The 14,426-nt window shown below is 48.2% G+C and overlaps 1 protein-coding gene across 3 annotated transcripts in view; it reads right to left on the bottom strand.

Moving 5' to 3' along the window:
* EFR3B (EFR3 homolog B) overlaps positions 1 to 14,426 on the bottom strand; it is an 82,888-nt gene that overhangs the window by 23,578 nt on the left and 44,884 nt on the right. For all 3 annotated transcript variants that reach the window (XM_086700138.1, XM_086700139.1, XM_086700140.1), the window contains exons 5-6: positions 1,107 to 1,228; positions 146 to 295 (exon numbers count right to left, since the gene is read on the bottom strand). In XM_086700138.1, the coding sequence (XP_086556264.1) occupies positions 146 to 295; positions 1,107 to 1,228 (272 nt within the window). The remainder of the gene's footprint in view (positions 1 to 145; positions 296 to 1,106; positions 1,229 to 14,426) is intronic.

The raw sequence follows: 14,426 nt of genomic DNA, 5'->3' as shown, positions 1-14,426 counted from the left end.
GAACAAGCCACGGAAGCCAAGATCACTGGCCTTTTAGCTAGGCTTTTAACGACCAGCCCGAGCCGTGTGGTTCCCAAGCAGATGGGAAAGGCAGCCTGGGAGGGCTGCGTGTGTCACTGCCCAAGCTCCAGCCTCCCCTGCTTACCTCTCTGCCTCCTCTACGTGCTGCAGATTGAAAAGCAGTGATGGGACAATTTTGTCCATGTGCTGCGGGTCCCAGATATTGGCCTGCAATTCATCGTTCACCGTCTTCCTCACCACCCCTTGCAGACCTTTGATGCCTGACATTCTGATTCTGTAAGGAAAGGGGCAAAATGCATCCAGGTAGTTCCCGGGCCCCGAGAAGCCCAGTGTCTGTGGTAAAGAGAGGCGAGGGCATGGGGGGTGGGATGCATTCGTCCACCCAAAGCAGGACGAAGCTCACCTTCTACCCTTCATGTGACCCAGCCCCTGGCTGGCTGGCTTCCTGTGCTGGTGGGCGCGAGCCCAGGAAGCCACGACCCCTGGCCCATCCTGGAGATTGCCAGACTGCCCTTGCCCGGTACCGCTTGGGCTTCATCTCCTCCTCGTTAGCACCCCTCTGGGTTTGTTCCAGCTTGAGCCCGGGATATAAAGGCTCAAAGTATGTCAAGAACTGATGAAGCAGAATGCAGGGATATGAGCAACTGACGGGGGAGGAGGGGGTTTGGAAGGAGAGGCACAGAGCTGCCAGACTCTGGGCACAGAGTATATACTGTGGTCGAGAGTGGTGAGTGGGTGTGTTTCTGGGTGTATAAATGCATGTACTTCTGAACGAAAGAACACAGGTATGTGCACGTGTATATGTGTGTGCTGTTGCTGGCTCTCCAATTTGGCTCCCGGGACCATTACTTTCCATCTGCTCCTCTTTTGTGCCCCAGAAGGTTTTCCTTTGAAAGCCTGTTTTGGGAGCCCATCTCTGCCCACTTGCCCACTAAGCCCTGCCAGGTGCTCTCTTCCTCCCCAGAAACGTCAGAGCAGAGGTAAATACTGATGAAATCAGACCGCGAACTATGGGCTGGGAACTCTGTAAGACCCATCGATGCCTTTGTCATTAGCTGAGGGGTCCCCTCACTTCCCCTACTCACTTAGTCTTGATTTCCATGTCATCGTGGCTGGAGTGGCACATTTCACTGAAGCGGGACACAAAGAAGTCATAGCTCCGGTGATAGGATGGGGTGTCCTCCTCGATGTTGGCAAACTTCACAAACTATCCGGGAGGAGAGAGAGAAGTACAGGTGAGAGGTGACCTAGTGCGCTCTGCACTTCGGGCTCTAGGCTCTGGGACTTGCCGTCCCCTGGCCCCCTGCCCTAGTAAAGCCACGGGACACATGCATTCCAGGAATTGGCTCTGGTCCACTTCCCAGAGCACACGCGGCCTGCACACCTCTATGGGTTCCAAATCCTGCTTGCTCTTCCTGCTTACACTCTAAGACTGGACCCCATGGCCCTTCTTGGCCCTTCCCTGCTGAGGTGAGCAGAGGATGGAAGAGGTGAGGACGTGAAGGCGTCTCCCTTAAGCTCCTGCCCCCATCCGCATCCAGAGCTGCACCAAACACACAGAGGCGGGAAAGCAGTTAAGGAGTCACCGAAACAGCCAAAGCCAACGTCAAACCATACCTCAGCCCTTTAGAGTGAATTCTGGGGAATCAAGAACAAATCTGAAATGTGATTTAAAAATGTCATTCCATTGGGGCGCCTGGGTGGCTCAGTCGGTTAAGTGTCTGACTTCGGCTCAGGTCATGATCTCGAGGTTCGTGAGTTTGAGCCCCGCGTCAGGCTCTGTGCTGATGCCTCGGAGCCTGCAGCCTGCTTCGGATTCTGTGTCTCCCTCTCTCTCTGCCCCTCCCCTGCTCATGCTTTGTCTCTCTCTGTCTCTAAAAAATAAACAAATGTTAAAAATGTCATTCTGTTTTCTTGCTTAAAATTCGAGCACATTTTTAAAGTTTGCCCGTTCAGTTCTGTTAAGTCTTGCTCAGGGTTATCAGCAGCTACATTCCTGCCATCACCCGGGCTGCACATTTCCAATTCTAAATAGGGACTTAATTTCAAGGGAATCCCACGGAGAAGCAAGGATCATGGACTAAGTGGAGTTAAATTGCTAAAAATTAAGTATAATTCTTATAGGTTATTTCGTTTAATGTTATAAATTGAGTGCTGCGAACGCTTATAATAAAATCTATTCTCCATTATTCTGTCTTGTGTTGTTATTTAATTTTTGCCATCATTTGTTGGTTCTAAAAGGATATGCTATTATTTCTAAAATTACCCAGTTAGTGCGCTCATAATATTCATTATCGATTGCCAGCCTATTTCTCTATTTAACTACGAAAAATCTGTTACCTTTTCCTGGATGACAATTAGTAACTTCCACAAAATCATTAGTTATTCTTTCACTAACAAATATGCATTTATTTTCTGCCGACTGAGAGAATCTCAACATACAAGGCAGATAAGGAGATCTTTCTTGCCAAGTTAACATCTAAAACGTTTACATCTATTTGAAAGTGAATATTCTGATATTAGCAATAAATCCAAATGGCACTGCTTGCATTATCGATGGGGTTCTGCACAAGAGGTGTCGTGGTCACCGATTAGACGTGAGTTCAGGAAGTCTAGAAACAACAATCAAGTCAGCCTTTGGCTACATGAACTTTTTTTTTTTTTTAATGTTTATTTATTTTGGGGAAAGAGCATGAGCAGGGAAGGGGCAGAGAGAGGGGGACAGAGGATCCAAAGAGGGCTGTGCACAGACAGTAGCAAGCCCGATGTGGGGCTCGAACTCACAAACTGTGAGATCATGACCTGAGCTGAAGTCAGACGCTCAACCAACTGAGCCACCCAGGTGCCCCCCACCTTTTAAATGTTTATTTACTTATTCTTGAGAGAGAAAGAGAGCACAAGCAGGGGAGAGGCAGAAAGAGAGAGAGGGAGACACAGAATCTGAACCAGGCTCCAGGCTCTGAGCTGTCAGCACAGAGCCCGTCGTGGGGCTTGAACCCACGACCTGTGAGATCAAGACCTGAGCCACAGTTGGACGCTCAACCGACTGAGCCACTCAAGGCACCCCTGTCTATGTGAACTTCTCAAGACAGTTCTTAAACGTTCATCTACTCAAAAGGGACACGCAACCATGGGGAGTTCTAACTGCAGATCGACCTCTCACTGGCGGTGTGGCTTTCAAGTGGGACATTTCACTTCCCTCATGTTCTGGTTTTCCCATGGTCTTCATTCACTAAGATTCTTTATTTTTCAGTGCATACTGTATCTACTTCACATATGACGAGACAGCTGCAAACAACATAACCTGAGTGTATGCAAGAGAAAACGCATTTAAAATAATTAAAGAAAACTGAAAAAAAAGAGACCATACTGTAGAGGGAGAAATAGTCAAAGATTTTGTCTCCGACATTTACTGACTGCGGAGACTCAAATGTATGTCAGGAGGATGGATACCCAGACTTCATGTCCACTGGTTTGGGAGTTTGGGGGCCAGTGGTGATGAGCGTGTAGAAGCTCAGGCATGTCCGTACCCCCCGAAGCATCTTACACACATCACCTCTTTCACTTTTCAGAATGACTCAAAGTTAGAGAGATTCCTGTGCGACAGAGTCACAGGGCTCGGTAACCACACGGATTTCTGCCACCAGCTCCAGACGTGCTGAGTCACTCTGGGAGGAGCCCCAGGGGTCTACCTTTGAGCAGGGTCCCACCCAGGAAACCTGACGGGACAGTCCCCATTTGAGAAATACGGCAGGGTGACTGACAGACCACCTGGGTGTCTTCTAAGCACACCAGCCCCGTTTCCTGACACTGACTCTGCTCTGGAGCCATTCCTGACCTCTGTGGGACGTGACAGCCAGTTCCCCTTCACTTCCAACTTTGACCTTCCTCTTCTTCAAAGCGCCATGAAGCCAGGAGCAGGACTGACAGCCGGCGGGTCAAGGGCACGGCCTGAGCACTTGTTCACACCCAGAGTCTGTTGAGAACGGGCTGTTATCCATCCTGTACAGGCTGCTAAATATTTTGACTAGTACTCACTGGCTGTAAGGCGGGAATTGAGATTGCAATCAATGTTTTTAAATTGAGGAGCACCCGGGTGGCTTGGTCGGTTAAGTGTTCAATTCTTGATTTCGGCTCAGGTCATAATCTTAAGGTGCGTGGGTTCAAGCCCCACCTCGGGCTCTGTGTTGGCAGCGTGGAGCCTGCTTGGGATTCTCTCTCTCCTTGCACCTCCCCACGCACACTCACGCTCTCTCTCTCTCTCTCAAAATAAATAAATAAACTTAAAAAAAATAGAAAATTCCATGATAGCTGCTGAGACAACACAGGATAGAAAACACGCATGGAGATTCCGTCTCTACAACCGCAGGTGGCCTTCTAGACTGGGCTAACAGTTTCTTCTGAACGGTTTCTTTTAATGTCCCTCACTCTTCCCTTCTGGGGTTGTCTGCATTCCTGGATGTTTACTCTTCTGCACTCTTCTTCCCCAAAACTTAGTTTTCAATCTTCTTCTCAAATTTTGCTTTTGACATAACAGTTCTCCCATTTGAGCAGACAACGGTCCCCCCCCTACGCTGCTGGGACCGCTGTTGGACGGCCATGTCCTTGCTCTGCCTCCTGTCATCTGTGTGACTGTGGACAAGTTGTGTAAGTTCTGAGCCACGGGTTTCTCATCTGTAAAGTAGAGACACTGGGACCTACGTCACGGGGCAGACACCGGGATTAAATGAGGGGACGTATGCCGAGTGACCAGCACAGTGCCTGGCACGGAGGAGTGCTCGGGAAACAGTGCTGCAGTGACCATGGTGACAGCGGCTGAGTACGGTCTGGTCCATCAGCCCCAGGACTAGGCAGTGTGACCCTTGTCCTTTTTGTGTCACCAACACAGGCCCAGCCAGGCAATCACAGAGGAGGAGCTCAGATGGGCAGCATGGACCGTGCAGGCAACACTCCTCGAATGTGATGTCTAGGGATGTGGAGAGAAGAAACCTAGTCGTAGCCACCCCCAGGCCAGGCCCCCTGAAGCACCATTCAGGGACTGAGGTCATTTAGTGCAATAAGGTGGGACAGAGCACAGCTCCCAGGGGCAAGAGGGTGGGGCTGGCATGGGACATCCAGTAGCCATCACTGCAAGACCAGGAACAAATCGGCCAAACGTTGTTTTTCTTCTCTTGCAAATGCACACGTCATCTCTTGCAGATGTGAATAAAGTAGAGATAATTAAGAAAAGCTCCCTGAGTGCCTGGCCTAACAGGAACTCTGGTTTAACTCATACCTTGTTCTGTCGGAGGTCCTCCAAATATTCAAAAGGCACGGGCCCTAATAAAAGCTACTGGTAGGTAGGCATTCGTATCAGGTGGAGTCACACCGGGCCCAGCGTGCCATCTTTCCCGTGGGGTGTGGATGGCAACGGTACGCAAAAGAAGCAGCTAACACCTCTGATCTAAGTCATGACGACGTTAAATGCTTCCTTCCCCCCACCACACACACACTTGTATTTAAATTCTAGTTAGTTAAGGGGCGCCTGGGTGGCGCAGTCGGTTAAGCGTCCAACTTCAGCCAGGTCACGATCTCGCGGTCCGGGAGTTCGAGCCCCGCGTCAGGCTCTGGGCTGATGGCTCAGAGCCTGGAGCCTGTTTCCGATTCTGTGTCTTCCTCTCTCTCTGCCCCTCCCCCGTTCATGCTCTGTCTCTCTCTGTCCCAAAAATAAATAAACGTTGAAAAAAAAAAAAAAACTTAAAATAAATAAATAAATAAATAAATAAATTCTAGTTAGTTAAGATACAGTGCAATATTGGTCTCCAGAGTAGAATTCAGTGATGCATCACCTGCATAAAACCCCCAGGGCTCATCACAAGTGCCCTCCTCAATGCCCATCACCCATCTAGCCCACCCCCCACTCCACCCCCTCCGTCAACTCTCAGTTTATTCTCTATCTTTTTTGTTCTTTTTCTTTTTTTAATTTCAATTTTAGTTAGTTAACCACATTAAATATTGCCATGGCACCTGCCGCTTACGCATCGTATTAGTTTTCTGGGGCTGCGTCACTCTGATCTCTGCCTTCGTCTTCATATTATTTTCTCCTCTGGGTCAAATCTCCCTCTGCCTCTCTCTTATAAGACCCTCGTGCCTGCATTTAGAGCCCATTGGGCTAATCTAGGATAATTTCCCCATTTCACTATCCTTAGCTTAATCACATCTGCAGAGACCCTGTTTCCTTATAAACCTGTGATGTTCACAGGTCCCAGGGACGGGCACATGGACATCCTTCAGTGGGCATTTTTCAGTCTATCAAAACATGCATCATCTAATGTAACTTTTGGCAAACCAGTGAGTTTTGCAGGATTATATTGCTCCCATTGTGAAGATGGGGAAACTGAGGCTCTAAGGGAGCAAGGGAATTATTTCAGGTCAACTGGCTTGTGACAGGTGGAGCTGGGCCACCAAGCTCCATACTTGGGAATTCTGATACTTTGATGCTCTTCACCCTCTACCAGTGGCTTTTATTTTATTTTATTTTTTAATGTTTATTTATTTTTGAGAGCATGCAAGTGGGGGAGGGGCAGAGAGAGGAGGACAGAAGATCTGAAGCGGGCTCTGTGCTGACAGCAGTGAGCCTAAGGTGGGGCTTGAACTCAGAACCATGTGATCATGACCTGAGCCGATGTCGGACACTGAGCCACCCAGGCATCCCCACCTGTGGTGTTTCAATTTCGATGTGCATTGGCATGACCTGGGGAGCTTGTAGAAAATGCAGACTTCTGAGCCACCCCAAGCCTGGTAAACAAGACTACCTGGGGAGGAGGGCCCGGGTATCTGCATTCTGAAGAGCCATCCCTCAGCCGACTTCTCCCCCTGGAAATTCTGGGGCAGGGGATTTATGAACCCTGTGTCCTTTGTCCCTTTACTGGCAAGCTGGACCCGTAGATCTGGAAATGTTCCCAGTCAGGCTGGGAGGGAGCCCGCTTATGCAGGATGCTGGGAAATGTAGAGAAGCATGTCCTTGGTAATGGAGGTCAGGCAAGGCTGGATAGATGGCCGTCTCCTTCGAAGACCATCTCCTTCGAACTGGAGTCGTCGGGGTGAAACCAAGGGCTGGATAGGTGACCCAGCCTTGGCTCCCCTTGGCTCCGTCTCTGGGGCCCAGAATGGCCTGGGGGCTACAGCTTTGAGACTTAGGCCGTCAACCATTCCATTCCCATGTGTGCCAGGACTCTCGCCCCGCTAAGAGGTCTGATGATGAGAATGCACTTAATGCCCATCCTGAACCTCCCACGCAGAGGGTGTGTGCCCTGCTTATTGCATTAGAAATGTAAAATAGGTAACTTTTTGGTACCAAGATTTCTGAACATCCCTAGGGACCCTTGGTGTGACAAGTCTGAAAGTATGGCCGCCCGGTCAGGGAGGGTTGGCCTATGCTGTCCCTTGGGGAGTGCCCACCCTAAGCTGCTCCTGAGTCTTCCAGGGGCTGACAGGAACCTTCTGTAACCGTGGTTCAGAAGGTCAAATCGGGGTATTTCGTGGGGTCCCTGGTCGAGGCACCACACCCACTGTGGAAGTCCGCCTGGGCAATGCCAAGGCCCAGCAGACGTGCGTTTGGAATATCAGGGCTTTAGAGTGAGTAAGGCCTTCGTCTCTCTAATGAGAGACAGCACAGCGTTATGGTGATAAGAAGGGGTCTGGAGACAGTCTGCATTTCTTTTCTTTTCTTTTTTTTTTTTTTAATTTTTAAACTTTTATTTCTTTATTTTGAGAGGGAAAGAGAGAGAAAATCCCAAGTAGGCTCCATGCTGTCAGCGCAGAGCCTGCTGTGGGACTCAAACTCATGAACTGTGAGATCATGATCTGAGCCAAAATCAAGAGTTGAACATTTAACCGACTGAGCCACCCAAGCACCCCCAGGCTGCATTTCTGAATCTCACCTCCTCTACTTATGAAGCTTATCTGGGGCAAGTTAATTAAGCTTCCTGTGCCTCAGTTGCCCCATCTGTAAAATGGGGCTAAGGAGAGCAGTTGCCTCTTCAACTTGGTATGACCAACCCACCCCAGTTGACAGTGCAGCCTCATTTTCCCCTCAGTGCACTTTTGGCTCGCTCTGAACACTCCCTGGATTCCCACTGGGCCCATTTACCTGTGAGGCCGTGGCTCTTTTTTATAAAGCATGAGACAGCAGGGACTTCCTGTCTGCTTCATTCCCAGTATTGCTAATTCATACCTTACAAATGGCTTTTGTTAGAATGCTGCTTGCCTAATGAATAAGATTGTGAAATAATAAAGCTGGGTTTGCTTTTGGTTTTATTTTTCTAAGATATAGTAATGATGAGGAAGGTCTCCATAGCAACAAACGGAAGATTCTGAGCACGTGACACTTCAAAGGCTCCAGGCACGGCTAGGGCCACCCTTTCAAGATCAAAGTTTCAGCTCTTTATACACAACAAAGGGCGCGCTTGCCCGAGCAGATCACGACCCTCGGTACAGGCAGGGGGGGGAGCCACAATTATGCAAATACTGAGAGTTACTAAGGGCCTGAGTTAATAAAGGGAAAGTAATCTCCAAATATTGACATTGTAAAAACAGCTCTTCCCCCCCACCCCCACCCCATGTGGAAAATGGAAGCTGAGCTGGTTGGCCTCACATCTGTGCTAACAGAGTGTCTCCAAGCAGAAGTGAGCCTTTCCCTCTTGGGCAGAAGAGGCTTGTGAGCCTCGCGGCTTCCTGCCATCAACAACAGAACCGCAGTCTGGAACGCTGGGCACAGAGAGGAGCCCGCCTCTCTCAGGGGTCTAGGCCTGCAGGCTGTTCCACCAGGAGAGACGGGAACTGCTTCTTAGCTTCACCGAGACAAATCCTCGCTGGGAAGCAGACCTTGTAAACCACACGGGTTTGACTGTAACACCCCCTGCCCCGACGGCCAGCTGCTCATGCTGACAGCAACTTCCCAGAGCACTTTTCAGTAAAGCCAGAGAGAAACGGCCCCACTGTGATGCGATCGATCATGTCCTGCTGAGGCCAGAGGAGGCTCCATCATTCCCTAGACTTAGGACATCCTGTCTTGTCCACCCACATTATGCCCTCTCTTTTTCAAGATTCTTTGCAAAACTGACTCGGTTTTAAGGTCTTTTGGGAAAGCCCGGTCCCTGCTGCCCGGGAAGGTGATCTCTCCAGCCCTGAGCAGCCCCCATGTGCCGGCCGGGTAAACACAGACCCAGGAAAGCACCAGCTACCTCTGCTCTAGAGGGATCCCCAGCATTTACTGGTGCCGACCCCCGTGACTTAAGCTGCACACTGGCCTTGCCGTTCAGACTCAATCCGCCTTCGGGGAGCCCACCTCCAGCAGTGGTTTCTGTACTGGTGTTGGATACGGGAGCGTTTCTAGTCTAGAGATGACAGTCAAAACCGCAACAGTTGATGAATGGTCCAGGGGGAGCACACGGGTTGAGAAGATGGGGCAGCAACCGTGGAGACCACAAACATTTCAGGGGCGTGTGGAGGAAGAGAATCATTGCCGGAAAGTATATTCATTTCCGATTGCTGCTGTAATAAATTACCACAATTTAGTGGTCTAAAACAATACAAATTTATTATCTATGGCTCTGGGGATCAGAAGCCTAAAACAGGTCTGCCAGGCTGTGTGCTTTCTGGAGGCTCCACGAGAGCGTTTCCTTGCCTTTTTTAGCTTCCAGAAGCCACCTACATCCTTTGGCTCATGGCCGCCTTCCTCCATCTTCAAAGCCAGTGGAGTAGCATTTCAAATCTTTCCCTCTGTCCCTCTGCTTCCATCAAAATTGCACCTTCTGTCTGACTCTGACCCTCCTGCTTCCCATAAGCATCCCTGTGATTACCTCAGATAATCCTGGAGACTCTCCCGATCTCAAGATCCTCAGCCTGATTTCTATCTGCAAAGTCCCTCTTGCCATTTCAGGTAATGTTCACGGGTCTAGAGCATGGACATCCTTGGGGGACCGTTACTCAGCCAACCACAGAAACTAAGAAGGATAAACCAGGTGGGAAGAGCTGGGGTGATGGGACCAGGATGTCAAGGGGGGCTGAAGGAAGAGTGGTCAACAGGGAGAAATGCTACCTGAGATAAAACATCAGCTGAGAGATGGGTGGGGAATGGGTTGCTTACCTGGTTTCCCCAGATTTCTCATGGCAAAGACAAAAATGTACTTTAAGAATTTTGTTTTATGTTTGTTTATTTTTTGGAGACAGCGCATGTGGGTACACACTCGCATGAGCTGGGATGGGGCAAGAGAGAGAGGGAGAGAGAGAGAGAGAGAGAGAGAATCCCAAGCAGGTTCCATACTGTCAGCACAGAGCCTGACGTGCAGTTCAGTCTCATGAACTGTCAGGTTGTGACCTGAGCTGAAATCAAGAGTCAGACACTCAGGGCGCCTGGGTGGCTCAGTCAGGTAAGCGACCAACTTCAGCTCAGGGCATGATCTCATGGTTTGTGGGTCTGAGCCCCGTGTCAGGCTCTGTGACAGCTCAGAGCCTGGAGCCTGGAGCCTGCTTCAGATTCTGTGTCTCCCTCTCTCTCTGCCCCTCCCCTGCTCACACTCTGTCTCTCTCTCTGTCTCAAAAATAAATAAACATTAAGAAAAATTTTTTTTAAAGAAAAAGAATTCAGGTAAAATTTACAAAACATAAAGTGAACCTCTTACAGTGCACAATTCAGTGGCATTGAATACATTCATATCGTGCAGCTAAAGCATCTCGTCATCCCCAAAGGAAACCCTGTACCCACTAAGCAATCATTCTCCTGCCCCTCTTCCCCAGCCCTGGGCAACCATTTTTCTGGTTTCTGTATCTATGCACTTACCTAGACTGGACAGCTCACAGAAATTACACACTATGTGATCTTTTGGGTCGTTTCCATCTTTTGGCTATCGTGAATCGTGCTTCTGTGAACATTTGTGCGCAAGTATTTGTTTGAGTATCTGTTTTCAGCTCTTTGGGGTATACACCTAGGGAGAATTGCTCAGTCATATGGTAATCCTATATGTTTAACTTTCTGGAGAACCACTAAACTGTTTTCCACAGGGCCAACGCCATTTCACGTTTCCACTAGCAACATATGAGGGTTTCAATTTCTATGCATTCTTGCCAACACTTGTCATTTATAGGTTGTTTTTTTTTTTTTTTTAATAGCCATCCTAGTGAGTGTGGGGTGGAATCTCCTTGTGGTTTTGACTTGTATTTCCCTAATGATTAGTGATGTTGACCATCTTCTAATGTGCTTCTTGGCCATTTGTATATCTTTGGAGAAATGCCTATTCGAGTCCTTTAACCATTTTTTAATTGGGTTGTCTTTTTGTTGTTGAGTTGTAAGTATTTTTCATACATTCTGGTTGCTGGACCCTTATCAGATACGTGAGTTGTAGATATTTTCTCCAATTCTGTGGTTGTCTTTTCACTTCCTTGGTAGTGTCCTTGAATGCACAAAAGGTTTTAATTTGATGAAGTCCATTTGTCTATTTTTTCTTTTGTTGTTTCTACTTTTCATGTTGCACCTAAGAATCCATTGCCAAATCCAAGATCATGAACACATAATCCTCTAGTTTCTTTTAAGAGTTCTATAGTTTCAGCTCTTACATTTAGGTCTTTGGTCTATTTTGAGTTAATTTTTGTATATGTTGTGAGGCAGGGATAAAAGTGCAAACTGTAATCCATGAATCTTCATAAGAGTTTACTATTTGTATACATTAGGCTAATAGAGTAGATTGGTTATGTAGGGGAACTTGGTATCTTCAGACTTAACATTTTCAGTTTATCATTAGTGAGTGATCTTTCTTTAAAAAAATGTTTATTTTGTTTTGGGGGAGGATCAGAGAGAGGTGGGGTGGGGGGAAGACAGAGGATCTGAAACAGGCTCCACATTGTCAGGGCAGAGTTTGGGGCTTAAACTCAAGAACCATGAGATTATGACCTGAGCCAAAACCAAGAGTCAGACCCTTAACCGACTGAGCCACCCAGGTGCCCATCATTCGTGAGTAATCTTAAAGGTCAGGACACATGGTCACTGTGCTGTCCCTGAGACACACATTTAGACCCCATGGGCAATGAGGCAGAAGCACAAATGCAAATCCCCAAACAAGTAAAGCGAGCTTAGCTGGCCCTGGCTCCCTGTCTTCTCCAGACTTTCCTGGTCACTTATCAGCTTTCAAAACTCAGCTATTCTCATTGAGGGTAGATTTTTAAAAATTACACTTTACCGCATGCAATGTGCAGGAGCGGTATTAGCAAATTTGGATTTTGTGACAAGTGTCAACCCAAGGTCATTCTTACAAGCTAGATAAACATCTATTAGGGATGAAGAAAGGAATGGAGGTGGGGAGGGAGAGAGAAACCCTGTACAGGTTGAAGACTACAGTGTGTCAGTGGTCCCCAAATCCACTGCTAGCATCACATGGGAGGTGAAAACATGCAGATTCCCAGGTGACCACGTGCCCCCTCCAGAGATGCTGGTCAGTGAGTCTGGTGGAAACCTGGGAATCTGTAGGTTTCCAAAGCTCTGCAGGAGACTCTGTCATTGGCCAGGTTTGGGACCTTGAAGTGTCTAGGGTTTCTGAAGAGACGCTCTGCAGAAGGCGGAGGTTTATTGAGTGGATTCAGGCAGTAAAGCCAGTTCTGAGGGACAAGGTACAGGGAGGCAGAGCTGGCTCAGGGGGAAGGTTTCTCTCAACTTCTCAGCCACAAGGCAGTGGGCCACCTGTCACGGAGTTGGCCTGGCCACAGGGAGGCTGGTGGCACAGCAGAGCTCTAGGGACAGGAGTGCACTCTAGGGACAGAACACGGCACGGGGCTAAATAAATCACCATCTAAAGCCAGCGCTTCAGCTGTGTGAGCAGACAAGCTATCCGACTTTTGGGGCTTCTTTTTCCAAGCAGAGAAATCCAGCAAAACGAAGGTTTTAAATGAGCTCAGTGGGTTTTTTTTTTTCCTTTTCTTTTCCTCTTATATTCTCTTTCCCTCCTTCCTTGTCTTTCTGTTAACTTCCTAGCAGCCAAACCCTTCATCCAAATGAAAGGTTGCAAACCTCCACATAGGATCTTTCTAGTCCTCCTTCCAGGTCCTCCTTTGCCCCCACGAGGCCTCGAACCCCCATGAAAACCAATTGAAACTCCTACGCTAGACTCTCTAGGACTACATCGAGGATTAGCATGTTGGCGGTTCTAAGACAATGAGGAGCATTAGAACATGATTCTTAGGGAGCCTTGTGGACATCCCCAGGGTTTGAGAGCTGGCAAGAGCACGTGGATGAGGGACAGCACTAGCAAAAGCTGCCTCCAAAGTTGGACTCTGGATCTACTAGTTATTCGACTTAATTTACTCATAATTGCTTGTCCTTATATAACCTTCATTGTCTGCAGTACAGGAATCATTAGCCGACTCTCATCTGTTGCTGATGCACTGATGGGCTGTGATGGGAATCTAGGAATTTACAAGGCAGGAACTAACCAATCGCCTACCCCGGGCCAGGGCTTGCTATGGGGAAAGGTAGCCCTGGCAGCCACCTGTTTCTGTGGTCCCCCATGGGGAGAGGCCCTCTGGATGCCTGATGACTGGTTTATTTTCCATTCAGATGTTCTCTCCTAGACTAGAGTTATCTTAACAGGGCAAACGAAACAGTATCTGAAGCTGTTGCCAGGGCAACTTGACAAAAGACTTCACCCTCAGCTACCGTCTATGAAATTTGTCAAAGGCAGCTGGCTCACAGGGAGAGGAAAGAGAAGGGAATAGTTGCCACTTTTGCTCCTTAAAATTAAAATTTAAAGACTATCTTCTTCTGGGTAAATCAACTTAGGTAGAACAGGAGAGCAGTTGTGATCCGTGCAATAAAAATTCAGAAATGTCAGGCTGGGAATGCTAAGAGCGAACCTTTAGCTTTTCTTTTGTGATGTCTGTAAAATAGGTGCCTATCAGGGCTTTTAACACCAAGCTGCCTATAGACCTGGAGCTGAAAGTATGCCCTGAAGGGGGAGGAATAAGGCAGAGGGCAAGACATTGAAGAAAGCCACCAGGATATTCAAGTATATATAGATAAATATGAAGCAGGGAGTTCTTGACACATCTGATAGCCCTTCTCTCCCCAAGCCGTAACTATCAAGATAGCAGCCTCTTGTACGGAGACCAGCATCACTGTGTTTGGACCAAGTTCAATCAGCTCATGGTATGGATGAAAAGACAGGTCCATAAAAGACAGCCCAGTCAAAGTTACCCAGCCAGGTAAGGGCAGAACTAAGCCAGAAGCCCTGTTTCCTGTTTCTGCATGATCTTTCCACTTACCGATGCCTCTGTGCTATGCTTCTTTGAAAGAAGTACAAGCTGGACAGCTTTCAAAGTATGCCCTATGGAGTCAGGGGCCAAGCATAGGGCACGCCCTGCCCTCAAAGGAATAACTC

This window comes from Puma concolor, chromosome A3, assembly GCF_028749965.1.
Source record: "Puma concolor isolate L17-30 chromosome A3, mPumCon1.1.hap2, whole genome shotgun sequence".
NCBI lineage: Eukaryota > Metazoa > Chordata > Mammalia > Carnivora > Felidae > Puma > Puma concolor.
This window is presented reverse-complemented; position numbering and strand designations above follow the sequence as displayed.